The 16,658-nt window shown below is 51.1% G+C and overlaps 1 protein-coding gene across 3 annotated transcripts in view; it reads left to right on the top strand.

Moving 5' to 3' along the window:
* Nucleotides 1-16,658, top strand: part of DLEC1 (DLEC1 cilia and flagella associated protein) — a 217,021-nt gene that overhangs the window by 75,585 nt on the left and 124,778 nt on the right. For all 3 annotated transcript variants that reach the window (XM_073677767.1, XM_073677768.1, XM_073677769.1), the window contains exon 3: nt 13,482-13,622. In XM_073677767.1, coding sequence (XP_073533868.1) covers nt 13,482-13,622 — 141 coding nt within the window. The remainder of the gene's footprint in view (nt 1-13,481; nt 13,623-16,658) is intronic.

The following is a 16,658-nucleotide window of genomic DNA, read 5'->3' as shown; positions in this document are numbered from 1 at the left end:
GAGATGGAGGGGAACCAAAGATAGGCGGAACCTAGTAGTGGGTGAGGGTGGAGGACACACTTACAGGAAGCACTTATAGCAACATATATAACCAACGGCCATCTTAAGTTCAAGGTCTTTGATTGTGATCTTCGTCTTTGATTGTGGCCTTCTGCTAGAGTCCAGATAGAGTCTGCAGCTGACTGAAGATACACGGTCCTCGTACTCTGGCCTTGAGACGAGAAGCGTGTCAGAGTTAACCACTGTCTCTACCCGGTCAAGGTCCTGACCTAAGAAGGCCTCGGAGGGGAGCAGAGGAGATGGGCTCCACAGGCAAAAGGATCCCAGGGGGATACGGACAGAGCGGAGTCGCCACCTGTATTCTTCACCCTGGCTTAGTCAAAGGGATTCCTGCTGCAAGAGGGGTGACCGGCCCCCGATAGCTGACTTTGTTACTTCACGTCTCAGTCAGAAAAGCCCGGAGGCTTAGTGGATCCCAGGGGGATACGGACGGAGCGGCTTACGCCACCTGTATCTCTTACACTGCGTTTATCCAGTGGGACCCAGCCTTACACAACGTTCATTACACACGCAGTCAGGAGAAGACTTAGTGGGAGAACTTACCAAGGAGAGGAACACACACCAGAGGGGTCTCGACAGGTGCTCCTGATCTACCTGGGAAGTGCTGAACCCCCTTCCTGGTGGCCGCAGTATGCCGTGTGTAGCAGAGGGAAGCTTTATGGCTAAAGTTCATCTAACGTGAGTAAAGAACTGGATGACTTCACACACCGCCTCAGCCTGTTATTTCCTGCGCAGCACTGCACCCACCATCCCTTCTCACGCTGCCCTGAGGCCTGCTCCGCCTGTGGGGAGCCGTTCCATCTTAGCTGCCCATAACACCAGCCTCAGTGGACTGTTGCAGCGCTGAAGGCCCTCACCAGACACCACAGGTGGCGTAGTCGAAATACCACTCATCCTAAAAGAAGCCCATTATTTTTATGTGACAGCCCTGGGCACGGAACGGGTCTAGGCCACGACTGCATACCCTCAACATCAGCAAGAGGCCCGGCTCCGAGTACCCCCCATTTCCCAGGGAGGGCTAGTGCGTCACAAACTTGGCGTAGTCGGCAGGATTGCGTGCCCGCAGCAACGGAAGAAGTTAATCCCAATTGCCGACGGGTACTGTGCGCCTTTTCACAAAAAAACTGTCGTTTCACACTTAAAGTGGCGCCGCCCAAGAAGATTGGACGCCATTATGTGCAAAAACAACAGCAACCAAAGACCTCCCATCGTGGGCCTGGCTCCCCAATGGCGCCAAAAGTGCAGACCGCCCCCTCCAGCAGAGACTGTCCGCATAGTAGTGTCCGTCAAGACGGATGGGACATCCCGAGGAGTGCCCGTCAGCCAGCCGCCCTGGAGCCGCCCCGAAAAGAGGAGGAGAAAGAGACCGCACCCAGCAGCAAAGATGGAAGCAGCAAAGGAGATGTCCTCCGTCGCTGGTCCACCTGCTGCTACCTCCCTCACTATGGAGGGAATCCACCTGACCGCGGAGGAGGCCGAGTTCCTCCGTGGTGAAACGCAGGACCTGACCCGGAGGGTCGAAGAGGCCCAGCGACTGGTCGCCGCAGAGTGGAGAGAGGACGTGCTGCGGAGGATCAAGGCCCGCCGCCAGAGCTCGTCACACCTGACAAGTGAGGCTCCAGCCCAGGCGGAGGAAGCCCAGGAGGCCCTGTGCAGTCCAAGTGCGGGTAAGGCAAAAACCCCTGTCCCGGGCGCGGGACACTCTGAAGCCCTCCTAAGTATCCTGCCGGCACCCCTATTCCCGGGCGCCATCGTGTGGGAGCAACTCTTGGCTCCGGAGGCCGAGGCCCAAGCCACCGCCACACCCGGAGGCCTGCTATGCCTCCCGACCCCCGATCCAGAAACGCCTGCACTAACCTGGGTGTCCACCTGCCCCAACCCGGACTGGTCCGCACCAGTAGAGGGTCCGCCGCAGCCCCCGCTACTGCCGCTCCCCGAGCCTCCGTTCACCTGCCCGGCGGCAGAAGAGTTTGCCTGGGACAACCATGGGGGCGACCTGATGGGCTTCCCCCAGGAGACCCGGTCTGAAGCGCGGAGGCGGGAGGAGTTCTGCCGTAAAGAGCTCCTCCAGCTCGACAAGGAGCGGCAAGGAAGGAGGATCCACTGCGAGCGCCTGGAGGTGCGCACCAAGGCTGCCAAGTTGCAGGCCCCCCAGGCGGAGGCCACCCGTCCAAGCCCCCGGGAAGAAGGCGTTATTGTGCGCTTCCACCAGGAGGCAGGATGGGGCTTCATTCGGAGCCCACAGTTCAGCCGGGACGTGTTCGTCAACCGGTGGGACGTCGAGCCACGGCTGGAGCAGGGCCACCCAAGTCGGAACCTCTACCCGGGTGATTTGGTATCCTACACCCGCCACCACGGGGAACGTGGGTGGTATTCCCTGGATGTCCACAGGGTATTCAGGGAGGATGCCCCCACGCACCCAGTCACAGAGGACCGGTCAGGCTCGGTCGGGAAAAATGAGCCGTTTCCCCGATGGGGACACCACTTCTGAGCAGCCCCGGGAGATGCATCTCCCTGTTGAGTGAACCGTTCTTTGTTTTTCTTTTCTACACCCGGATCCAATTCAGTTAAAAGAGACATTTGTCCCTGCGGACGCTAAGCAGTAGACAAACTAACTTTGTAAATAGTTTGCACCGATTTAGGTGCTCCCTATTGGTTTTATGCAAAAAACACTTCTACTTCTACCTCAGACCTCAGAAGCAAAACCTGTCTGGTGTGGCTCTACTGGAGGTCCAACTCGGGATCTCCATGCCCTGCAGCCACCCCAAGGCCTACTTTGAGGGTTTGGGACAGGTCCCTCATGCTGCTGAACTGCACTTTTCTACAGTACTGTCTACATGCATAATGTCTCTTTGATGTTTTCCATATTTATACTATATATATATTATGCAACGTTAAAGTGTCAAAACCTCCCATAAAGGGAAGATTGTTTTATTGTTACAAAAGCATTTAAAATTTGAATGTCTGTACCAACTCTTTACTCTATTGCAGCCCGCGGACGTGCTGTGTTTCACCAGGGGGGAATGTGGCGCCCCTGAGGGTTCAGTCGCCACAGGGGTACTGCACCTCAGATAGAGGTGTGGTATCTCCTCTTCCGGGAAAGGATGAAGCATTTCTCAGGACCCTACTTTACCACTCAACACTACACCACTCCTGTCCTGTAGGGGGCCTAAATGCACCAGGGTGCTGCCCCGGCCCGGGATAGAAGAGATGGTGGGGAACCAAAGATAGAGGGAACCTAGTAGTGGGTGAGGGTGGAGGACACACTTACAGGAAGCACTTATAGCAACATATATAACCAACGGCCATCTTAAGTTCAAGGTCTTTGATTGTGATCTTTGTCTTTGATTGTGGCCTTCTGCTAGAGTCCAGATAGAGTCTGCAGCTGACTGAAGATACACGGTCCTCGTACTCTGACCTTGAGATGAGGAGCGGGTCAGAGTTAACCACTGTCTCTACACGGTCAAGGTCCTGACCTAAGAAGGCCTCAGAGGGGAGCAGAGGAGATAGGCTCCACAGGCAATAGGATCCCAGGGGGATACAGACGGAGCGGAGTCACCACCTGTATTCTTCACTCTGGCCTAGTCAGAGGGATTCCTGCTGCAAGAGGGGTGACCGGCCCCCGATATCTGACTTTGTTACTTCACGTCTCAGTCAGAAAAGCCCGGAGGCTTAGTGGATCCCAGGGGGATACAGACGGAGCGGCTTACGCCACCTGTATCTCTTACACTGCGTTTATCCAGTGGGACCCAGCCTTACACAACGTTCATTTCACACACAGTCAGGAGAAGACTTAGTGGGAGAACTTACCAAGGAGAGGAACACACACCAGAGGGGTCTCGACAGGTGCTCCTGATCTACCTGGGAAGTGCTGAACCCCCTTCCTGGTGGCCGCAGTACGCCGTGTGTAGCAGAGGGAAGCTTTGCGGCTAAAGTTCATCTAACGTGAGTAAAGAACTGGATGACTTCACACACCGCCTCAGCCTGTTATTTCCTGCGCGTCACTGCACCCACCATCCCTTCTCACACTGCCCTGAGGCCTGCTCCGCCTGTGGGGAGCTGTTCCATCTTAGCTGCCCATAACACCAGCCTCAGTGGACTGTTGCAGCGCTGGTGGCCCTCACCAGACACCACAGGTGGCGTAGTCGAAATACCACTCATCCTAAAAGAAGCCCATTATTTTTATGTGACAGCCCTGGGCACGGAGCGGGTCTAGGCCACGACTGCATCCCCTCAACATCAGCAAGAGGCCCGGCTCCGAGTACCCCCATTTCCCAGGGAGGGCTAGTGCGTCACACTTGTGTTACTTGTAATAGTTGCTGGATGATTTTTAAGTAACAGCACTACTTCTGCATGTCACACAAAGGTGTCCCGCATCAGCATAAATGCTTGTACAGCCTGATACTGAAATGTTGACGAGTGTTGTAGAGAGCAGCATTGTGCCAAAATACTGGTAAGAGAGGACAGAGGAAGTATTAAAAAGGGAGGAAGATAGACACTGGTAGCAAAGACTGCGATGTGACCCCAGAGTGTAAGGCAGTGTAATTCCCAGCAATTTGACGCCCCCCCTGGGCCGTGGGGTACCCGGAGCCGGGCCTGTAGATGCTGGGGGTTGTAGTCACCGTGGCGGTGACCCTGTCCGTGACCCAGGTGGTCAATCCAAGGGTAATAGATGTATATAGGTTATATAATGTCCGACTACGCCACCTGTGGAGTGCGGTTAATAGAGACCGCCGCTGCGGAACAGTCCTCTGAAGCCAGTGGCATAGCAGCAAACGTGGAATAACTCCCCACAGGAAGAGTTAGCTTCAGGGCAGTGTGTGTGGATGATGGTGGTTGTGCAGGGTATCGCGGTGCAGAAATAACCACAGAGTCCGTATAGTGCAGTCCCAGGGTCTTTACTGGTAGCAATTGGACAGGCCTGGACTGGAGTACTGGCTAGTGATAAGAGCCTGGTCAGTCTGGGAGCAAGCATAGAGTCTTCCTGGCCAGGTGGAGTTGTAGGCCTGCCGTCCTTACTATACTCTTTTGGCTTCTCTGCTTATAGCTGTGTTGTAGCCCACGTCCCTGAGTGTAACGTGCTGTGCTCACCCGTATGGCTGGCAGCTCGGGCCTTGTGGATGCCTCACTCCTCCTTAGCGGTACTGGTCCTTCGATGCTCCTGAGCCTCCGGGGGTCTGATGGGGGCCAGGAGACCTGCAATCTCCTGCCCTACGGTATCTGCTGCTGGGTCTAGAATTCCCCACAGCCTCGGACTCCGGTGTCCGGTTCTCTGTGTAGTCCAGCTAGGACGAGCTATCTCCAGCTCCAGTCCCTAGCTCCTCACTCCTTGATGTCCTAAACTCAACTCCTCACACTGAGACTAACTAACCATGCCCCCAGATACCAGTTGCCAAGGGGAGGTGCCTCCCCTTGTTGGCCTGAAGACAGGAAGTGTTGCATGTATTGTGTTCCTGACCAGGAAACCCCTGCTTGCCTCCAGACATGGCATTACTTCTTTTAAGGGAAGCAATGCCACTGTGGCAACCAGACCCTCTGGGGTGCCACATTCCCCCCTACTTAATTTCAGCACTCCGGGACTGAGAATATTTTGCAAAATAACAGGTAACAATAAACAAGGTACATTAGAATATTACAAACATTACAGTCTTTAACAAGTTACAGTATGATCTGCAACCAGGTGTCCATTCCACTGCGCAAGGTGCAATCTGAGGGACCCGTCCCAAACCCTCAATGTAGGCCCTGGGGTGGCTGCAGGGCATAGTTGATCCAGGTGTTGGACCACGTCTTCGGCCACCTCCAACGGGTTTTCGTTCAGTGGTCTGTCAAGAAGGGGCACTTTTACAAGTGCGACTATTTACAGGACAGTTTTTGGGCTGCTCACAGTCCTCAGCCACTGAGTCTTTTATATATATACCCCTACGGGTAACTAAATGCAACAGGAAAAGTGTCCAAGTCACCTAAATTGTCTATTGTAAGGCAAAACACATCAATAATTAAGTACATGAAAATCGCACAAGAATAATATACCCCAGGGGCAACTATTTATACTATTCGTATTTCTACTTATTCACTGAACCTGACAGGGGCCTGGCCATTGGTGCTACGTGTTGATCTGCGTAGTACGGGAGTGTGGATGGTATCTATTTCTGCACTATCTGCTACCCTGTCAGTCCTACGTGTGGGTAGATTGTAAAACTGCCTTAACCTCTCCATGGAACTGACAAGTGTACCATTGGCTGGGCCTTCTTGCTCCGCTCCAGCCGGGGATCCTTCTTCCGGGGATTCTTCTTGAGCAGGCTCTTCTGGGGCACTTACAGGTTCTACTGGCTGTGGAGGGTCTACTGGCGTGGGTACGACAGGTTCACTGTTAGCAGAGGGTAGATTCTCCGGGTCTGCTGTTGATGAAACTTCTGCCTCCTGGGCCAACTGTTCTTCCAACTCTTCTGGGACTTCTGCAGCTTCCTGAGGGGCTGGTTGGAGAAAGGTAAGGACTGGCACAACAATTGCATTGTTCACTTGCGTCCACGACCGGGGAAATTCTCCGAGTACCGTTCTGACCATTTCTTCCACTTCCTCTGTGGGCTGAGGGCTTTCTTGGTCTTCTTTAGGGTGTTGCAGTTGCTCGGGACATTTCTTCAAGTGGTCTCTTGAAACTGTTGTTGATGTTTCTCCTCCATCCTTACTAATGAGGCACACCTTGGTGTTATCATGACTCGAGGGTAGGATGGTGTACGGCTCTACCTCCCACTGGTCATCCAATTTGTGAAGTCGCCTCTTCCTCTTAAGGACTTGCTCTCCAGGTGACAGGGGAACAGCAGATGCATGTTGATTGTAAGTCTTCTCTTGTTTTTGTCTCGCTTGGGACAGACTCCTTTCAACACTCTCTTGCACTTTGCGGTATTGTTGCTGCCGCTCAGTGTCCCAATCTGCATCTGGTGAGGCGGTCTCTGGTGTTAGGACTCCCATGTCCAGGTCGATGGGCAGTTTACCAGGTCTTGCTCTCATCAGGTAAGCAGGGGTGCAGTTGGTAGAGTTCACTGGGATATGGTTGTATAGGTCCACCAGATCTGGCAACTTCTCTGGCCACAGACTGCTTTCTTCCAGGGGCAACATCTTCAACAGGTCTATCACCACCTGGTTCATCTTCTCACACAACCCGTTGGTTTGGGGGTGGTATGGCGTTGTCCTGATTTTCTTGCAGCCATACAGGTTGCAGAATTCCTGGAACACCTCCGCTTCGAAGGCTGGACCTTGGTCAGTCAGCACACGGTCAGGGTAACCGTGCGGGCGACAGAAGTGCTGTTGGAAAGCTCTGGCGGCTGTCTGAGCCGTCTGGTCCTTTACTGGCACTACTACCAGGAACCGGGAGTAGTGGTCTATGATGGTGAGAGCGTAGACATAGCCTGACCTGCTCGGGGCTAGCTTCACGTGGTCCAAGGCTACCAGTTCGATTGGCTGTTTTGTGATGATGGGCTGCAGGGGAGCCCTCTGGCTGTCGCGGTCTTTTCTTCTCAGGTTGCATGGTCCGCATTTTCGACACCATCTCTCGATTGTCTTCCTCATGCCAGCCCAGTAGAACCGTTCATGTAGCAGGACTTCCAACTTCTTCCAGCCAAGTGTCCTGCTCCATCGTGGTACGCTTCTAAGACCATAGACGCATCTCGCCTCGGGACTACCACCTGCCAGACCAGCTCATGTGTCCAGGAGTTGATGGCTCTTCGACACAGCTTCCCTTCATAGATGAATAGCTTGCCCTTCTCCTTCCACAACTGTTTGGTCTCCTCTGGAGCATCTGGATCAGGGTGCGAGTCAGCTTGTGTCAGCAACTCCTTGACTAGGCAGACAGCCGGGTCACTATCTTGCGTTTCTGCCCATCCATGGTGGGGTAATGGATTGAACGTGGCCTTTCTGTTGGCAGAGCACCTGTTCTTCACACAGTGGGAGCACTGGGTTACACCATGACGGTGGAAAGCGGGGATCTCTATCTCCTCCAGTTCCTCCGGGTCTTCTCCCCCATCTGGCAAGTTAGGCATCCTGGACAGCGCATCAGCATTTGCATTCTTGCGCCCAGCCCGGTACTTGATGGTGAACTCATAATTAGACAATCGGCCATCCATCTTTGTTCCAGGGCACCAAGTTTTGCAGTGTCCAGGTGCGTCAGCTGGTTGTTGTCTGTGAAGACGGTGAATTTGGAGGAGGCGAGATAATGCTTGAAGCGCTCTGTCACGGCCCAGACTACGGCGAGGAACTCCAATTTGAAGGAGCTGTAGTTATCAGGGTTCCTTTCTGTGGGCCGGAGCTTCCTGCTGGCATAGGCAATCACTCTATCTCTGCCCTGCTGTATCTGGGACAGCACCGCTCCCAGACCCACGTTGCTCGCGTCTGTATGGAGTATGAAGGGTTCGCCATAGTCAGGGTAGACCAGCATCTCGTCTCCCGTGAGAGCCATCTTCAGCCTGTTGAAGGATTCATCTTCCAGCTTTCCCCATTTGAATGGAGGCTTCGGGTTTTTGGCCTTCCAGGACTGGCCTATTAGGAGGTCCTGCATGGGTGCCACCATCTTGGTGAAGCCTTGGATAAATCTTCGGTAGTAGCCCACCAACCCGAGGAACTGCCGCACTTCCTTGATAGTGGAGGGTTTTGGCCAGTCCTTGATTACTGTGACCTTGTCAGGGTCTGGTGCTACACCTTCAGCGCTTACCACATGGTCTAGGTACTGTACCTTGGGCTTCCACAGGTGGCATTTTGACGGCTTCACCTTTAGGCCAAAACCAGCTAGGGCTTCAAACTCCTCTGCCAGGTGCTTCAGGTGATCTTCATAGGACTTGGAGTATACTATGACGTCATTCAGGTACAGCAGGACTGTCTCGAAGTTCTTATGTCCTAAACAGCACTCCATCAACCGCTGGAAGGTTTCTGGGGCGTTGCAGAGCCCGAATGGCATGCAGTTGAACTCGCTGAGGCCCATCGGGGTTGTGAACGCAGTCTTTTCTTTATCCGCCTCTGCCACAGGAACCTGCCAATACCCACTAGTGAGATCCAAAGTAGAGAAATAATTAGCAGATCTTAATGCAGCTAGTGACTCCTCAATCCTGGGTAATGGGTATGCATCTTTATGTGTAATGCGGTTAATTTGCCTGTAGTCTACACACATTCTCATTGTGCCATCTTTTTTCCTTACGAGAACTAATGGAGCTGCCCAGGGGCTACAACTATCTCTTATCACCCCAGCCTCCTTCATCTCTCGTAACATCCCTTTGGCATTTTGGTAGTGTGCTGGTGGCACAGGCCAGTACCTTTCTTTAATGGGTGGATGGACTCCCGTGGGGATATGGTGTTGTACCCCTTTCACCTGCCCGAAATCGAGTGGGTGTTTGCTGAAGAACCTTTCATACTCCTGGACCACCCGGTATACTCCATGTTTTTGGTGTTGAGGGGTGGAGTCAGTGCCCACATGTAGCTTCTGACACCAGTCCTCCATCTGTCCCTTGGAGCCATTATCCTCCGCCGGTTTGGATGGCGGTAAGGGTTCCACTGTCTTTATGGAATTGTTACTGACGGTGAATAGTTTGGCAAGGGTAGCACACCGGGGCAAATAGACCTCTTTTTCCCCAATATTCAGGATGCGGACTGACACTCTCCCATGGCGGACATCAACTACCCCCTTGGCTGTCAAGATGGTGGGCCTACTGTCGGAGTATACGGGCTCTACCAGGGCCTGGTAATCTCTACCCCTGAGACCGATTGCTGCCCGACACCATACCAACATTTCACTTCTTGGGGGCATGGCAATGGGGAATGGGTCACTCATCCTGACGCTGCCAATTTCACCACCAGACAGTTCTACCTGTTGTCTTCTCATCAGGGCTCTGATTTCTCTCTGCAGAACCCGCTGTTGGCTGGAATTGGTGGTCTCCGCAACCTGCTGTAACAAGACAAATAATCTCTGAAAGACAATTTTCAATGACATTAGTGCCTAAGGTTATCATGGGATGACTTTCTCGGCGATCAATGTCAACAATTATCAGTCCTTGGGATGGCAACTGTACTTTGCCAACCTTTATGGTCACTTCTTTAAACCCCACCTGAGGTACGGGCTGACCATTGCTGGCATAGATGCTTAAATGTTCATCCGGACGGCGGGTTATGTCCGAATCAGTCCAGTACCGTTTGTAAAGAATGTAGGGGGTGGTGGTCACCTGGGATCCAGTGTCCAGCAACGCGCTCATTGGGATGCCATCAAGCACGACAGGTAGGACCGGCCGTCCTCCCACGTATTTATCCGCCAGCTGTGTGGGCCTGGTGGTCTTACGCCTGGGGGGGTTGGTCCTCTGCCCCAGGTTTTGCTCGTTTAAATTACAGTACCTTGCATAATGTCCTGGCTTGTGACAGCGGCGGCAGATGGGTTGTCCATCCTGGTCGTAGCGGTCGCTGTTCCTCCCTCTGGTTGGTGGAATCCTCCTCTGTCGTCGCCACAGGACATCCTCCGGCCTGGAAGCCAGCTGGATCTTTTCCTTGGGGGACAATTGCATGGACTGCACAGTTTTGGTTAGAGCAATCACACTTTTAGTCAGCTCTTTGACCTGAAGGTGCAGGTCTGTAGACGGAGCATTGTCCAGAGTCTGTGCATCAGCTCCTACAGGCTCTGGGGAAAAGGTGGCCACCTCCTGGTGGTAGGTGATACCTGGGCGCCGGTGGAATGCGGCGCCACCTGGTGCCGGTTCTCGCAGCACCCGGATGGCTCTGTCTTTGAATTGTGCAAAGTCCAGATCAGGGTTTTGCAGAGCCATTATGCGCAGCTGTGTCCGGTGAGCGCTGGGCAGGAGCCCCTCAATAAACTGCTCGGTTAACAGTCTGTTCTCGTCTCGCACACTGTCGCGGTCTACCTGCTTGATGGCCCTCAGCGCCTCCTGCAGGTTTAAAGCATAGTCCCGTACACTGTCCTGCGCCCATTGTTTGCACCCATAAAACTTCATTTTTATCTCAGCTGTAGTACGGGTGTCAAAGGTGTCCTTTAGGCGGGCCAGTATCTCTTTCACAGTCCCTTTGTCTCAGGCTGACCAGGACTTCACTTCTCTCTGGGCTGCTCCAGTTAACTGGCCGATGAGGATGCTCACTTTCTGCTCTTCGGACAGGGGGTACACTTTAAACAAGCTGCTCAATCTTTCTTTAAAGTCACTCAGGGTGTGTGACTCTCCTGAGTACTGGGGCAACCACGCCGCCCCCAGTATATATGGCATGGAGAATGGCATTACCGCGGTAGCGGCCGCGCCTGCGGCTGAAGTTCCCTCCATATCGGGCATCTTCCTCCCCCCTAGTGAACCGTGGTCTACCTTCTTTCACTTTTCTTCCATAGGCCGTAGTTACGCAGGTGATGGTCTCCTGGTAGGACCTGGCGTCGCACGCGTCTGATGTCAGCGCTCGCTGGGGCTCCTTTCAGGACCTTGCGCTGCGTCAGTGCGTGAGGCGGGTCTTGGGATTCGCGCACTTCCAGCGGTCACGCCCCCCTTCTTCCCGCGCGGCGACCCGAAAATGGCGGACAATGGCAGGAAAACAGCGGCAATGGCGGGAAAACAGCGGCAATGGTGGGAAAACTTCACCACGATATGCGACACAGTTTGTGAAGGCGCACAGTACCCGGTGGTAATGGGCACGTAATCCTGCCGACTACTCCAAAGTTGACACGCCCCCTGGACCGTGGGGTACCCGGAGCCGGGCCTGTAGATGCTGGGGTTTGTAGTCACCGTAGCGGAGACCCGGTCCGTGACCCAGGTGGTCAATCCAAGGGTAGTAGATGTATATAGGTTATATAATGTCCGACTACGCCACCTGTGGAGTGCGGTTAATAGAGACCGCCGCTGCGGAACAGTCATCTGAAGCCGGTGGTATAGCAGCAAAGGTGGAATAACTCCCCACAGGAAGAGTTAGCTTCAGGGCAGTGTGTGTGGATGATGGTGGTTGTGCAGGGTATCGCGGTGCAGAAATAACCACAGAGTCCGTATAGTGCAGTCCCAGGGTCTTTACTGGTAGCAATTGGACAGGCCTGGACTGGAGTACTGGCTAGTGATAAGAGCCTGGTCAGTCTGGGAGCAAGCATAGAGTCTTCCTGGCCAGGTGGAGTTGTAGGCCTGCCGTCCTTACTATACTCTTTTGGCTTCTCTGCTTATAGCTGTATTGTAGCCCACGTCCCTGAGTGTAACATGCTGTGCTCACCCGTATGGCTGGCAGCTCGGGCCTTGTGGATGCCTCGCTCCTCCTTAGCGGTACTGGTCCATCGGTGCTGCTGAGCCTCCGGGCGTCTGATGGGGGCCAGGAGACCTGCAATCTCCTGCCCTATGGTATCTGCTGCTGGGTCTAGAATTCCACACAGCCTCGGACTCCGGTGTCCGGTTCTCTGTGTAGTCCAGCTAGGACGAGCTATCTCCAGCTCCAGTCCCTAGCTCCTCACTCCTTGATGTCCTAAACTCAACTCCTCACACTGAGACTAACTAACCCTGCCCCCAGATACCAGTTGCCAAGGGGAGGTGCCTCCCCTTGTTGGCCTGGAGACAGGAAGTGTTGCATGTATTGTGTTCCTGACCAGGAAACCCCTGCTTGCCTCCAGACATGGCATTACTTTTTTTAAGGGAAGCAATGCCACTGTGGCAACCAGACCCTCTGGGGTGCCACAAATTTAACAGTACAGTACAAGTAAATGGAGTGTTCAAAACCCCATTCACATATGGTGGCAGAAATCAGAGCATTCTACAGATTTTCAGATCTATAAGATGCTGATTCTCGAGCAGATTTTTACAGTGGATTTCAGCTATTCGATACTTTGTAATGCAGTAGAGTGAAATCTACTGCTTAACCTGTGGTACATGCAGATTTTGTTGCAAATTTCATTGTAGCATCCTCCCAGATTTGCAGCCAAATCCACGGTGGACATTTTTCTCCATCTATAAACAAAGGCTAAGAGACTGGGAGATCCAGGGTCTGATGTGTAGCGGCACGCAGGCCTGAGTGATGTAGATGGATAGTGAATCAGTGAGCTGACACTGCGGGACTGTGAGACTTTGAAAATAATTTCTGGGTCAATATGGGCTGTGGAATTGAGTCCTGTAGAGTAAATGTACTGGTGGCCGGGCAATAGTGAGTTATCCCTCCTTTTTAAAGGTTCAAGTGTTGCGCTGCAAGTTAAAGTTGATGTACTGCTGTTACAAGTTAGGCTGAGCGGCTACTTGAAGAGTTTTTCCCAAAATATTACATTATCTCCAGGGACTAATTTACTAATTCCTAGGGTCAGACCACTGGGTCCCCCTGAGATCCAGAGTTGGAGCTCTGGATAATTTTTAAACATTAGACTTTTAGAAGTCTACAGATATTTTCTTGCTTATTTGTAAGGTTTATTCATATTTTATTTTTTCTTTTCTTCACAGGATATATCTCATTTATTAACAAGTCTCTTCAAAAATGAATATACTGGAGAGGTTATTGGTAAAGACACGGGAGCCAACCTGATCCGGTCAAAGGGAGGTGACAACCCTTACCATCAAAAATTTGTAGAGGAACTAAAGCAGGTAAATGTTATCCCCTGAACATTTTGGTCCATGTAAGACACGCCATATTTGTTATGATGGAAAGTATACAATGCGCGGGGTTTCACAATAAATCTACACAAATTTTAGAATATTCTGTGGATTTGTACCTGAACTTTATGTAATGTTTCTCTGGTCAATTTCTATGGATTCTACTTTTTGCAGGATGCTAATGCTTATTTTTCTTGCCACTTTTAAATATATTCTGAAATTATGTTCATTTATTATTGTCGTAATGGGTCTCGAAGTCACACCACTTTAGCACTGCAAAATGGTTCTTATTGAAGCTATTCATTAAAGCCATCTAAATAAAATTGCCTAATTAAAAAAAAATGTAAAAATTACTTACTTAATGTTAACATAAAATATTTTTATAGGAGTTTGTCACCCCAAACTGACAGTATAAGCTAAGCATATATTCTTGTAGGAGATATACAGTAGACCCCATAAAATGGCACCTGTAGTGCTCTAATCGTTATATCCCTTTTGCAGAAACTGAAGTTTAATGAAATATGCTAATCAGCGTGCTTGGTGTACCCCCGTCATGGCTAAAGAGCTCCGTGCACAGTTCCACCCACAGGATTGCATTCCCCGTCCCCCTCACTAGTGATTGACATAGGAAAGAGCAAAACTTTGTGAAGAGGAAAACACTGTGGGACGTCTGTTAGGGGGTTGACCACATCGGGGCCAGTTTGAAGTGATGAGAATTACTGGTATGACCTCTCTTTTTGACTGTTGTAGGAAGAGATGGAAGAAGAGCTTAGAGCGTAGATCACATTAGTATGTAGACCAAACAGAGAATATATACCCAATAAAATTAACTTTTAATAGTTATCTTTAAAAGTATACTTAATAGTCCAAACGGGACAGAACATCAACATATAACAATAAAACAGTATAATGGGGAGGGATAATAGGGAAAATATAGTTTGCAGTCTGGCTTGCCCTATAGAGCCCTATGGGGAAAGGAATGCCCTGCCTGACAGCGGAGTGTTTGCACCCTAACAATTCAGGGAGGTGTCCCCGCTCCACGGAGCCTGTGCCTAACCTATCCCTAACTCCCCCTATACAGACATACATAAAGCATCACGCATATTGACCAAGATCAGACAGTCATGTCATAATCAACATGCTGATTGTCACACATCAGTTATACTAGTATGGGCAAAGATAATAAACATCAGAAATCTTTAGGTATAGTAATCTCATGAATCAGGTTCCCCCCAAAAAATTGAAGATTTGTCAATAGGGCAAAATATAAATATATACCCTACTACTGACATATAAGTAAATTGGAACCAGATTAATAGATAGTATCAGCTAAATTACCCCAACCAGATGAAAATACAGGATGGGCACAGTAGCTGGGACATACCAGAAAGGGGCCCAGGATAGCGGACATGTATTACTAGAAAGGGCCAGGATGGGGTCATTACACCAGGATGGGGACATTATAACTGGAAGGGACCAAGCTGGGTTACATTATACCAGGACATTATACCAAGAAGTGGCCCATGATGGGGGACATTATAACAGGAAGGGGCCCAAGATGGCGATCATTATAGCAGGAAGGGGCCCAGGATGGGGGACATTATACAAGGAGAGGGGCTCATGATGGGGTACATTATAGCGGGAAGGGGTATACAAATGGTGGACAATATACTAGGAAGAGGCCCAGGATGTTGGACATTACTTCTGGAAGGGGCCCTGGATGTTGGACATTATTACTGTAAGGGGTCATGGATTGGGGACATTATTACTGGAAGGGGCGCAGGATGGGGGACATTATTACGCGAAGGGACACTGGATGGGGGACATTATTAGCAGAAAGAACCCAAGATGGGTGACATTAGTACAGGTTGCGGGACATTATTACATTATGGGGGAACAACACATATGTCTTTATAGGATTTAGAATGCCACAAGGGCTAATACATGTGAACAAAATGTAGGTGGAGGCCCGGGTCAAAATTTTGCGCTGGGGCCCATCGGACTCTTGTTACACCACTGCTGCTTAGTGTAGTTTTTATAAAATCATTGTTTTATCATCAGGAGATTATCACTAGAGTACTAGTAAACCTGTTGCCATGTAGTCCTCTAAATTCTGAACTCTGTATAACCCTCCAACTACCACCACTGATTGGCAGTTTTCTGCCTATGCACGGTATACACAAAAAGCTGCCAATCAGTGGTGAGGGTGAGGTTATACAGAGCTCAACATTCAGAGAACTTCTGGATCTGCAGCAGATAAAACAGCGATTTTATCAAAACTGTAGCAAGCAGTCCAGTCAGTGATACATCGGTAGAATCAGGGTCTCTGCACCTATATCATGCTGCTCTCAGATGGAATAGCAAAAGCCTGGTGACACATTCCCTTTAAAGGTTAAATTAAGCTGGCAAGTTACTTCATTGGTCCAATGCATCAATACAGTTTAAGGATATGTCTTCTTGTAAGGAGATGTAATGATACATTTCTGTTTGAGCCCCTTACTTCCCATAGACATAGACACATACAAGTGCTTCTCACAAAATTAAAATATCATCAAAAAGTTAATTTATTTCAGTTCTTCATTCCAAAAAGTGAAACTCATATTATATAGTTATTACAAACAGAGTGATCTATTTCTAGTGTTTATTTCTGTTAATGTTGATGATTATGGCTTACAACCTGTTACGGATCCGGGTGGTGGAACCTCTGTGCTGCGGTGCAAGGAGGGACCAGAGGGGCGTAACTAGGTATCAACTCGGACCGACCAAGGTTGTACGGCGACTCAATCGACTCCGTGACCAGGGAAGGACCGAGCAGAGGGACCAGGTGCTACTCTGGGGACCGACCTTGTATGAGAGCAGGTGACTCCCAGGGGTCAGAAGGCAGGGACTGCCGGTACAGATGAGCACGGCAGGCCGGCTGACAGGTGATCCGGGCAGATGGACTGGCAGGCACGGCAGGTAACAAGCAGGAGCCTCCAGGTAGGCAGGCTGGTAGGCACGGCAGGTAACAGGCAGGTGTTTCTAGGT

Source organism: Phyllobates terribilis, unplaced genomic scaffold (genome assembly GCF_046119375.1).
Source record: "Phyllobates terribilis strain yellow unplaced genomic scaffold, ASM4611937v1 Scaffold_4__5_contigs__length_816908805, whole genome shotgun sequence".
Lineage (NCBI taxonomy): Eukaryota > Metazoa > Chordata > Amphibia > Anura > Dendrobatidae > Phyllobates > Phyllobates terribilis.
This window is presented reverse-complemented; position numbering and strand designations above follow the sequence as displayed.